Source organism: Euleptes europaea, chromosome 6 (genome assembly GCF_029931775.1).
Source record: "Euleptes europaea isolate rEulEur1 chromosome 6, rEulEur1.hap1, whole genome shotgun sequence".
NCBI lineage: Eukaryota > Metazoa > Chordata > Lepidosauria > Squamata > Sphaerodactylidae > Euleptes > Euleptes europaea.
The window spans coordinates 39,637,854-39,650,509 of NC_079317.1; the positions used below are offsets into that span (position 1 = coordinate 39,637,854).

The following is a 12,656-nucleotide window of genomic DNA, read 5'->3' on the forward strand; positions in this document are numbered from 1 at the left end:
ATTTAAAAAAAATAAAGAATTGTTGACTTCCCCTACACCTCCCTTCATCTTGTGATGGAGACTCGACATTCGGCGCGCCGCAGAGAAACCGCGATACAAGTGACAACAGGCGCACCGCGGGTATCTGTCTGCGCCTTCCCGGCTCCTCCGAGCGCGCGGCCCCTGGGAACTCGCCGTCGGCACACGTGCAAAGAAGCCTTGCGTCAGCTGCCCGAGGTGGAAACGCCCACCGGGCGAGGCAGGGGAGCGGCCCAGCCAATCCGCGAGGGAGCTGGCCGGCGAAGCTCCCTCCCTCCCTCCCGGCTCCTCCTCCTGCGCCCTTTTCTGCTCGGCCTCCTCTCCAGCTGGGTACGCTGGTTGCGCGCGGCAGCGGCGTCGGGATGGCGTTGGGCTCGGCCTGGAAGCAAATGTCGTGGCTCTACTACCAGTACCTGCTGGTGACCGCGCTCTACATGCTGGAGCCCTGGGAGAGGACGGTCTTCAGTATCCTTTCGCTCCCCGCGAGGGGGCCCCGGAAGAGGCAGCCGGGGACAGCTGACGCTGCTGGCGAAGTGCTGGTCAAACAGGGCGGGGCGGTGCTGCCGGGCAAAAAGGACGGCGAAGGAGGAGGAGGAGGGCTTGGAGAAAAGGCGGCCGCCGGGCTGCTGGAGCAGGGCGAGTCCGGGAAGGAGCCGCGCCCGGTTAGCGTTGGAGGATGAGGCGCGGGGGGCGGGGGCTCTAGGTACAGCACTGAGCTTAGGAGGAACGTCAATGTGGGGCGGGCCTGCCCGTCTCCGAAGGGGAAGGTCATTGCTAAACTTAAATGGTCATTAGTAGAAAAGGGCCAGAGTCCAGTAGCACCTTGAAGACTAGCAAAAATATTTTCTGGTAGGGTATGAGATTTCCTGAGCCACAGCTCTCTAAGTGCAAAAATATTTTCTGGTAGGGTATGAGCTTTCGTGAGCCACAGCGTGAGCTGTGGCTCAGGAAAGCTCATACCCTACCAGAAAATATTTTTGCTAGTCTTTAATGTGCTACTGGACTCTGGCCCTTTTCTGCTGCTGCAGACAGACTAACACGGCGACCCACTGTGAAGTATCTTAAATGGTCATTGCTAAGCTTAAATGGGCTTAATATTGTCGAAGGCTTTCACGGTCAGAGTTCATTGGTTCTTGTAGGTTATCCGGGCTGTGTAACCGTGGTCTTGGAATTTTCTTTCCTGACGTTTCGCCAGCAACTGTGGCAGGCATCTTCAGAGTAGTAACACTGAAGGACAGTGTCTTTCAGTGTCAAGGGTGTAGGAAGAGTAATATATAGTCAGAAAGAGGTTGGGTTTGAGCTGAGTATTGTCCTGCAAAAGTATTGTCCTGTAAGTTACAGGACAATACTTTTGCAGGACAATACTCAGCTCAAACCCAACCTCTTTCTGACTATATATTACTCTTCCTACACCCTTGACACTGAAAGACACTGTCCTTCAGTGTTACTACTCTGAAGATGCCTGCCACAGTTGCTGGCGAAACGTCAGGAAAGAAAATTCCAAGACCACGGTTACACAGCCCGGATAACCTACAAGAACCAATTAAATGGGCTTGTTGGTTGTACTCCTCCTGCTCTTTCTCGGGACGCTTTTTCTGCTGTCGCTATCCGGGCACCGACCGTATTGGTAGCTTTGCAAACAGGGTCGCTGCCGGGACTCGTCTGGTTGCGCGGCGGCGGCTGGGCCAGACCCCAGGGGCAGCCTTCGTGACCCTTGGAGGATGTACTAAAACAGGGGTCTCAAAACTGCGGCTCCAGAGCCGCATGCGGCTCTTTGGCCCGTTGAGTGCGGCTCTCCGAACTTGGTTCGGAGCCCCTGCTCTTGCGCCCACTCGCGCCGGCAGCCGGGCTGCGGAGCCAACGCGCCTGAGAAAGAGAGAGAGAGCGGGCAAGCGGGCGTGCTGTCTCTCCCCCCCCCCCGCCATGGAGAATGGCCGGGTCCCCCTTCCCCTCAATGGTTGGGAGGCTAAAGCCTCCCCTCTAGCAGCGCGATTGCTGGGCGGGCAGCTCAGCGGTTCCTGCTCCCCCCCCCCGCCTATCCGCTGTTGGGCGGGGCAGGCTTCCTTTGGTAGACCTGGCCTCCGGCTGAGTCCCATTGGGAGTGTACCTACCTATATAGTGTACCTACCTATATACAGTGTACCTACCTATATAGTTTAAGAAATTTGGCTCTCAAAAGAAATCTCAATCGTTGTACTGTTGATATTTGGCTCTTTTGACTGATGAGTTTGCCGACCCCTGTACTAAAACAAATGACAAGAAGGCCCGTTGGGTACCATGGGAGCCAGGAAGGCCCATTGACTTGTATGGGCGCTATTAAATACATTGCCGCGAACAAAAGTTGCAACAAAAACGCGGAACGGATTCAGGGAGACCTGTCCTGGGCCTGGAACGATGGTCCCTGGATGTAGCATAAGTGTTATGCTACTGGAGTGACAGGCCCCAGAGTGGAATAATGACCCCTGGGGGTAGCAGAAGTGTTCTGGGACTGGAATAACAGCCCCAGAGTGGAATGATGCCCCCCCCCCAAGTAGGCTTTATTGGTATTATTTTGGCAAGTTTTAATGCCCTTTTCTTTTAGGTTTCAGATTTTTTTGCAGACTTCCTAGAGGTCTGTGAAGAAATCCTCCCCCTTCTGTCCATAGATCCATTCTGTGGATCTATTGATCATATACTCTGTGGAATGATTCTGAATTAGATATGGTTTATAGCTGTAGGTTTATATCTTAAGAGGATGTGGATTTTGCAGACAGTCTGTGTCAGAATGAAGGAAAGGTTAAACCGTTTTATAGCATGTTGTAGCTGCCCCACCAGCAGTTAGAATGAACATTTTGGGTTGTGGTGGGCATTTGGATGCTTATTAAATCTGCAGACGATACTAAATTGGGAGCGGTAGCAAATACGGTAGAAGACAGAGCTAAGATGCAGGATGATCTTGACAGGCTGGAGAAGTGGGCTAGAACTAATAAAATGCACTTCAACAAAGACAAATGTAAAGTTCTGCATTTAGGTGGGAAAAATCAAATGCATAATTATAGGATGGGGGAGACTTGTTTGAGCAGTAGTGTGTGTGAAAAGGATCTTGGGGTCTTAGTAGACCAAACACTGAACATGAGTCAGCAGTGTGATGCTGTAACTAAAAAGGCAAATGCAGAAATGGGCTGCATCAACAGAAGTATAGTGTCCAGATCACGCGAAGTGATGGTATCGCTTTACTCTGCTCCGGTTAGACCTCAGCTAGAGTACTGTGTTCAGTTTTGGGCACCACAATTTAAGAAAGATGTAGACAAGCTGGAACGTGTCCAGAGAAGGGCAACAAAGATGGTGAGGGGTCTGGAGACCAAGTTCTATGAGGAAAGGTTGAAGGAGCTGGGTATGTTTAGCCTGAAGAGGAGACGACTGAGAGGGGATATGATAACCATCTTCAAGTACTTGAAGGGCTTTCATATAGAGGAGGGTGCCGAGTTGTTTTCTGTTGCTCAAGAAGGTCTGACCAGAACCAACGGGTTGAAATTAAATCAAAAGAGTTTCCATCTAGACATTAGGAATAATTTTCTAACAGTTAGAGCGGTTCCTCAGTGGAACAGGCTTCCTCGGGAGGTGGTAAGCTCTCCTTCCCTGGAGGTTTTTAAGAAGAGGTTAGATGGCCATCTGTCAGCAATGCTGATTCTGTGACCTTAGGCATATGGTAAGAAGGAGGGCATCTTGGCCATCTTCTGGTCACTAGGGGTGTGTGGGGGGGAGGTAGTTGTGAATTTCCTGCATTGTGCAGGGGGTTGGACTTGATGACCCGGGTGGTCCCTTCCAACTCTGATTCTAAGATTGCCTACTAATCATAATATTGATTCCATTTAGCAGTAGAGTTCATATGGGTTCAAATTTTACTCACCTTGATGAGTGAGAGCAAGAAATGGGCAGCCTGTTCCACAGTACGATGTTAGTAGTAAATTATCATGTTGTGCTTTGTCAGCTTCTTCCATTTTTTTATTCAGTAGCATTGCATACTCATGCATGTCATCACCTACTAATAGTAATGAATTTGGTATAATTACATGGTGCCCACACACCATATGCTGCCTTGCAAAAATAATCATGATTCAACATATGCACTCTACTGCTCTTTGTATACTCCATTTGGCCATGTGAAAGGGTGGTGATGGTCACAGATGTCACCTGCATCGCTATCTGGTGTATTTTCTGGGACTGTTGGTTCCAATCAACAGGGAGCATTTGCTGCTTATAACTAGATAACTGGCAAATGATGAGGTTAGTTAAAAAGGTATTATCAAACATGCACTCTTTGGAGTTAGTGTCAGCAGCTGGTAGGCTTTTCCAGACAAATTTGGATTCCAGAGGATACTTGCTTTCTCCAAATATCAAACCCCAAACTTTTGGGGAAGGGCCGTGGCTCAGTGGTAGAGCATCTGCTTGGCATGCAGAAGGTCCCAGGTTCAATCTCTGGCATCTCCAGTTAAAGGGACTAGGCAGGTAGGTGATGTGAAAGACCCCTGCCTGAGACCCTGGAGAGCTGCTGCCGGTCTGAGTAGACAATACTTACTTTGATGTACCAAGGGTCTGATTCAGCTTAAGGCAGCTTTATGTGTTCCCCCCCTCTGTTTTTCCCCAGATGGCTCAAGAGAGCAGGATGGACGGATGGATGGGAAGAGAGGTCTTATTTTTCTTTCCTTTGTTCTGAAATGACTCTGTGGGAAAAGAAAAACTAGAGGGTTTTCTTTCTACTCAAGTGTATTTACCTGTTTCTCCATTTAGAGATTTGATGGCACACTGCTGGTAGCAAACCAAAAAAGGGGGGGAAAGATGCCAGGTGACAATTGACAACTTTATTGCCTTGCAAAGCCCCAACTTGTTTCATTGTACGAGCTTCATCAGGGGGATCAGAGTTCCGGTGTGCTGACTTTAATCACAGCAGTTGAGTTGTATTCAAGTTGGATTCAACCCATGTGCTGTGGAGAGAGTCAGAAAACAGGAACTTTGATCCCCCTGATGAAGCTTGTACAGTGAAACACGTTGGGGCTTGTACAGTTCAAGGGGGTTACCGCACTTGTATTCCCAGCGATGTATTAAGAGTTTGAAAATGTTATAAAAAATACTGTTCACACTTTCTATGTATTCCCACGGATGTATTAAGAGTTTGAAAACGTTATAAAAAATACTGTTCGCACTTTGGCCCCTTTAGCTGTGAAGACGTCTTCCAACCATTTATAAGCAGTGGTATCCAAAAACCCTTTTAAAGCGATGTTTTTTACAACATTTTCAAACTCTTAATACATCGCTGGGAATGCAAAGTGCGGTAACCCTCCATGTCTCCCCTTGACCCCCCTCTGGGTGCTGAGCTCAGCCGTCCCAGCAACAAACAAGTCAGAGGGGCATTAACTTATTTGCTTAAGACTGGTAGCTTCCCTGACGAACAGCCTTAGAACCCACACCTTAGGGTTCATTTCTGGGGTGAAACTCAAGTCTCTCACTTCTGTTGAAAATTAAGTTTATTAATTAGAGAGCAAAGGATGAACTCTCATACAATAACAGGCACATAAAAGAAAAGAAAAAAGCTTCTAATTGCTAAATAACTAACCTAGCTAGAATACCAGCTGATTTGCTGAACAAGGGCAACTTACAACCAGTTCCCTTCATTCCTGCAGTAGGTCCACCTACAAAGAAACTAAGAAGAGGAGTTGGTTTTGATATGCCAACTTTCTCTACCACTTAAGGAAGACTCAAACCAGCTTACAATCACCTTCCCCTCCCCACAACAGACACCCTGTGAGGTAGGTGGGGCTGAGAGAGTGTGACTAGCCCAAGGTCACCCAGCTGGAGGAGTGGGGAAACAAATCCAGTTCACCAGATCACAGTCCACCACTCCAAACCACCTCTCTTAACCACTACACAACTCTGGCTCTCAAAAAAGGCTTCCCCCCTCAGTGAAGCCTGCCCCCTTTTAACCTCATGGGGTGGACCTTAGAAACGTTAAACAATCCATTGAATTAGCTATTAACTAAAGCTTCTCAGCTGTGACCCTCTAGGGCATGAAATGCCTCCCCCCCAACAACTCCCAAGGCCAAATTGCCCTTCTCAGTCAGCACAGCTGTCCCAATTAACTTTAGTGAGACCCTTTTTTGGCATCCACAGCTTATTTGGTTAGCAATTTACATACACTCCTGTTACTTGGCCGTTTGTCTCCAAGGGCCTGATGCTAAGATAATTTCTTTTTTACAGGGCTTTACAAGACAATAAAACTGTAAACTGTCACCTGACATCTTTTTTTTTCTTTTGATTTGCTAGGGTAGCCCTATTTTTCTGACACTGCTGGTAGGTCACATTGCGTCAATAGAGAACAATCTGTTTTTGGTAGTCACCTACCTTTCTTTAAAGGTGGGTGACTATAGCAGAGCCTCTGAGAAAGATCAGATCTAAACCATGTTAACTAGTTGTTGCCATTTATCTTATTTATAAATGCATCACTCTTTATGTTTCAAAAGAAAATCTCCATCTGGCTAAAAAATATGAAATGCAAATGAATGAAACAGGCTGAGAAGTTAGTTACCTCCTCTCCCCTAGTTGCCTGTAGCTGGCTAAATAGATGCATGTTTATCCTTCTTTTCTGAATGTTCTTGCATTATGAATTTTAGTGAAATGTTGGCATATGGTTTTCCTTTACTGTCATTCAGATTCCATGTTAGTGTCCATCCTTGGAATGGCACTCTACACTGGCTATGTGTTCATGCCTCAGCATATTATGGCAATATTGCACTATTTTGAAATTGTGCAGTGATACAAAATGTCCCAAGCCAGGGATCAGTTGGAAACTGCGGACCAGATGCCTAAGAAGAACTGACCATCTGCTATTAAGGATTTCTACAGTCAACAAAACATGCAAGACATGATAGCGGCAACTTTGAAGACGAGGCAACCAGTTGAACGCACACACGTGGGATGCAATATGTCCTGAGTGTTGGTGGCATTTTCTTTTAGTTTTACAAAATTTCCTTGTATAATAATTTTTGTCTATGAACATTGTGATTGTTTCTACCTTTGATATCAGTATTTTCTTAACTTTGTGAGTGTCTCAGTATTATACTGTGAAAGCTTTTCTTATTGTAACTTCTTAATTGCCTTCTATTTTTAATCAAATCATATTAATGGGGCTTTTGCTATTGTATGGTTATATGTTCATCTGGGTATATTTCCAATAACGCATTTTGTAAGAAAGTGTTTGTATGAATCTAAAGTTGTGGATATATTCATTGAATCTTTCTTACAAAAACATGTTTCTAAAGACTTAACTCAGGTGCTTCAGTTGCTATCAAGGCTGTGTTTGTATCGCTCTAATTTGCTTTAACAATAACTAGAAAGCCTTTTATTTTTCATATGGAAGAAGGATGCACTCATAGAACTGTATGTATGGCACAATGCTGTAAATATAGTGGGCCGCACCCTTCTGTGCACATAAAGGGTTAGTTTGGTTTCTGTATGCCACCTAATTTTTCATGGAGTTCTGTGACAGCACTTTAATGCTGCCATTATAGTTTCAAACTGATCTGTACTTGTACATGTTTATTTCTCAAGGAGTGTAACTTAATATAGATGGAGTGAAAAGACCGTGGCTGTAGCTGTTGTATAATCATGCTTACATTATAAAACATTTGTTATTGGTGTGTAAATAGTGTTGAAACCTTTTTGAATACTTAAAATCAAATGACAAATAAAGTTTGAAGTGGACTTGGGTTAAAACTACAGCAATAAGGGGCTGTCTTCTAGGTTGAAGACTTGTTTTAGTTTTTACAGGTTTTTCCAGATTTTATTCTGAAATGTAAGATGGCAGTTTTTAAGGTGGGGGTAATTTTTTTCTTCCAAATAAAAGCTGAAAGAGTTGATTGTACATGTGGATGTCGTTTTAATTTTAGAACAAGTTATAGTTTCTGGTTCACATGTTATTTTAGCTCAGAGCTTAGGGTTACACTAGACGTGACATGTTCCTCACAGGGACTGGCAGACAGGGCAAATAATGACTCCTGCTGCCATTTTGGGCCAGGAGAATGGAGCCCCTCCTTGCCCCTAGCTGCTCTCATGACCAGAGTTAGGGGACCCTTTGGCACTTTTAGAGGAAGTTCTCTATGGCAACTGGCAGCTTGAATATGGTTGCCAGTCCATGTGGAGAACAAGTGACAAATGTCGTGTAGTTCAGCCCTTAAGAGGTTGCCTTAAACCACTGTCTTTGAGCATTTCCACCCCCTTACCCATGATTTACAGCAGTAGGGTAATACCAGCCTCATTTGCACAGTCATTGGATTATTTCACCCAGTCAGGTGTTTTAAGCACTTCAGAATAATAAATACTCTGCCCCCAGTCCAGCTGCCCTACAGAGCAAGGGTGGAGTCTCCTTTAAAAGAGCATGAAGGGTATGTGCTGAACATTCATCCCTCACTTGCCCTTTGTTTTAAAGTCACATTGCTGTTCTTGAGGCTTGTGCCTACAAGTTACTTCGGATGGGTTTAAAAACCTGAAGGAAACGCATAGGTGCAGAAGGGTTCCTCTCCCTATTTTGTCTTCACTATGTGCATTTGAATCTGACCTACTTTATGGGTTTTGCTGCTGTTTACATCTTAATGCACCATATCTGAGGGTTATATGGTTTTTCTCTCTATTTTTGTGTATGTACACAGAAACCTGATTCTAGAGTATATTATGGGAAACAGGGATCCCCAGTGTGGTGCCTGTGGGCACCATGGTACCAACTGGTATGTACTGGTACCCACTTCTCCCAGCAGAGATCCAATCCTGGCTTTATTCTACTTTAAAAATAAAAATTTAAAAATCCAGTAAAGAAACCCAGAAAAAATAGGAGGGGAGTATATATAAACTAGGAACAAAAATATAACAACACTGGTGGCATATCTACAGATAAGTTTCTATAAAAGGTTTACAAATATCTAAAAATAAGTCCATATGCAATCGTTGTCTATATGTCATACATTCACAGGCTGATAAAAGTTGTAAGGTCCTCAACCCCTTGATTTACAGGAGGTGGGCATTTCTCTCTCCAATGTTGCAATTCCAATGTTTTAGTTTAGTAAGGGCACTGAGGGTCCATTTTCATTTACCATTGGTTAGTCTCCTAAAAGTCTCCAAAAGATGAGCAAATAGTTTCGAAGTACATAACCATCCTCAAAAATCAATGAACATTCTTATACAAAATTGATATGAATAATGACTTCCTCCCAGAAAGACTGGACATGCCCAAAGCATATGTTTGAGGGATGCATCCTGTGAATTACAGCACCAACAATTAGACACTTTACTTAGTCCTTTACCAAAGAGTCACTGTGGTGTCCAGTATATCCTAAACAGAATTTTTTGCTGAATATTTCAGAACTTAAGACCCATAGAGAGAGCTGGTATAAACTTAAAAGCCACATCCCATTGCTTTTGGCAAAATAGCGTGATCTAACTCATTCAGTTAATTCCTGAGACGTTGCATATCATTTTTATTAACTGACATCAAATATTTATAAACAAACATTGTAGGTTTTGTTTTCTGTGTTGATTCAATTAGAGTTTCCAGGAGCACAGAAGACTCAGACACTTAATGCTGCATGGCTATATTTAGATACCAACAGATGTTGCAGTGGTAAATATTGCCATTCAACAGAATTTGGCAAGTCACATCTAGATCTCAGCTAAGAAAATGACAAAAACTCATCATAGTCTATCAATTGGCACAACATAAACATCTCCCTATCAGCCCAAGTCTTCCATTAAAAAAAAAAGATTTCTTCCTGATGTCTAGATCTGGATTGGCCCTTTATTAGCATGTGAGAATGGATCAAATTGATATTATGACATGTGTCATAGTTCTCTAGCTGCAGGAATTGCAGGAGGAACAGAATCCACTCTAGCATAAGTAGACCCTAATGCACTCTACTTAGAGAAGGGCACCAGATAAGAAGTCTCCAAAAGAACCCAAGATGGATAGTCCAACTGTGAGGAGTGATCCCAGTAACTAGTATAAGTTAATAAATATGCCTGATGATTTAAATGAAGATCAAGGAAACCAACCCCTCCTTCAGTGAATGTGAGTTGCATCCTCTTTAAAGAAATCTGAGGCAGTAAGGGACCACACATACATTTCTGAAATAAAGTATGAATTTTATTACTATAGCTACATAAAATATAAATAATCCTAGGTATATTCATTTTGCCCCATAAAGATAAGTTTAAGGTTTCCCATCTGTCCAAATCCAAAGATACATCAGCAATTAAAAAGGTAAAGGTCCCCTGTGCAAGCACCAGGTCATTCCTGACCCATGGGGTGACGTCACAGCCCGATGTTTCCATGGCAGACTTTGTTTGCGGGGTGGTTTGCCAGTGCCTTCCCCAGTCATCTTCTCTTTACCCCCAGCAAGCTGGGTACTCATTTTACCGACCTCGGAAGGATGAAGGCTGAGTCAACCTTGAGCCGGCTACCTGAAACTCAGGTCGTGAGAAGAGCTTTTGACTGGAGTACTGCAGCTTAACACTCTGCGCCACGGGGCTCCTACATCAGCAATTAGCTTGTTAAAATTTAGCACAATCATATGCGTAATATCTCTAGAAATCAATATTCCAAGATAAATAAGGACATCCGGGCACCATCGAAAATGTCCATAAGCAAATAAACTCAGTGATATAGTGTCTTCCAGTGGCAATTAACCCCAATTTCATTGGAATTGGAGGTGCTTCAGAAGACCATGGTAGGCCTCCTCTTTGTGTCTACAGGAACACCCACTTGGAAACAGCTGCCTCCATCATAGGAGCATGCTTGGCTTGGAACCTCTCAATATTTTTGATTGGACTGAGCCTTCCTGGAAGCAGTTTTATGATTGGTTCCAACTCCTATAGCAGACATTTTGTTGTGTTCTCACTACCTGTTCTCAGAATTCATAAGACCATAAGACCAAGGCCCATCAAGTCCAGCAGTCTGTTCACAGTGGCCAACCAGGTGCCTCTAGGAAGCCCCCAAACAAGACAACTACAGCAGCACCATCCTGCCTGTGCTCCACAGCACCTAAGATATACCAAAGTGCCGAACAGACTAACAAGGCTGGGGACTACTGGTGTAGCTAGGGTGTCAATGGGAATATGAGAAGCCTAGATTCTAGTCACAACTCTATATACTGGATTGGATCTGTAAAGTAATAAATGTGCTTGTTCCACATTTCTGAATTGCTTGATAATGATACAGGAAATTACTTACAAGAGCATTTCAACATTTGTTGGTGTGCTTCTCCCCTGCTTTCCCACTCTACTGCACTTCTATTGTAAAAGCCTATGACATAGTTACAAGTGATGCAAATAACATTTTAGGATAGAAAACGCCACATTTAAAAGTTAGTGCAGTATGAAAAGCGAAGTCATTGTGGGATTCTCATTCAATTTTCAGTCGTGGGAAAAGCAAATTCACCTCCTTGTACCACATTGGCTTGGTTAAATCTTAGCAATTACATTATTTGTATCTAGGATACGTTTGGTTCATATTTGATTCAAGGAAGAGATGATGATTAGTTCTTTACTTTCAAACCCCACCGAGCATGTTGTTCACATGAAAGTATTCGAGCCCTAGCCTAAAGAAACAGTAAAGCTGTAAGGAATGCTTCCCAACCACCAGATCTGCATGTGCAAAGGTTTGTGCATGCACTAGCATTTTTTCTCTCCTTTGAGTCTTCTGGCATCTCCCTTTGCTGTATTGGAGGCTGTTTCTGTTTATGAAGGTGTTTTTTCCCCCCTGGCTTACTGGACTGCTTCTGAAAACAGAAAACTCAGACCTCCAGACCCTGGGAGCCCAGGGGCTGAGTGATCTTTTGAGGCTCTCTTTTCATTCTTACTGCACCCTGTCATTTTATCGTACCTAGAAAAAATATGGATATAATTCTTTAAAATTATAGTTGACATCAGAGTTAAATGCAACAGTTTTTTGGGGAAAAAAATAGGACTGGATTCACTTGCAAAGTTCTACACTCCTTTTCCAATTGGGATCATTCCATTTGTTTCATGATTTATGGACCTCATTAGTAACATTTTGGAGAAAAGTTGGCAACATTACCCAGAGGTAGAGCTCAGCCACTGAGTATTCCTTGCTGTTAGTAGCTGGTATGCTGGCTACAATGCTGCACCCTTTACCTAGACTATCAGCTTAGTAATTGAACTGCTTGGGGAGAGGAGGAGGAGGAGGAAGAGAGAAAGGAGTTAATGCCCAAAATGTAATTAATTGATTAATTAAATCTGCAAAAGCAAACATCATGACAACAAGAGAAGGTCCTTTGAATGAATGGCCCAGTAAATGGAGCAGGGGACAGATGCATAGTACTGAAATCAATCTTTTCACTAAATGGTGTTACTACCTTGTGAAAAAAAGGACCACGGGGCCCTTTATATCAGTGCCATTGCAAGAGTGTCTTTTTGTTGAGCTATTAAAAAAAATTCACTGTTCTAGCAGCAATGCAGTTGTGGATATTCTATTTTAACATATATTGTCTTTTCCAAGGTACTCTTTCACTAATATTTTACTCGGTAGCTAATAATTCTTAACTTCCTGAGGACAATTACTGCTGAAGCCACAAGAAGCACCTGTTTTGTTCTTTGGG

The 12,656-nt window shown here is 43.8% G+C and overlaps 1 protein-coding gene across 1 annotated transcript; it reads left to right on the forward strand.

Moving 5' to 3' along the window:
- The first annotated feature begins 363 nt into the window (after positions 1–363).
- SPTSSA (serine palmitoyltransferase small subunit A) lies at positions 364–6,911 on the forward strand. The gene is made up of 2 exons (XM_056851746.1): positions 364–483; positions 6,705–6,911. Exons 1-2 carry the CDS (start codon positions 381–383, stop codon positions 6,806–6,808), a joined length of 207 nt encoding a protein of 68 aa, XP_056707724.1. The 5' UTR covers positions 364–380; the 3' UTR covers positions 6,809–6,911.
- The last annotated feature ends 5,745 nt before the right edge of the window (positions 6,912–12,656 follow it).

Bases quoted from the DNA above. Each gene is read 5' to 3' on its own strand.
- SPTSSA (XM_056851746.1), top strand. From the start codon at position 381: ATGGCGTTGGGCTCGGCCTGGAAGCAAATGTCGTGGCTCTACTACCAG. The intron at 484-6,704 runs GTATCCTTTCGC...ACTGTCATTCAG, and splicing joins CTGGGAGAGGACGGTCTTCA to ATTCCATGTTAGTGTCCATC.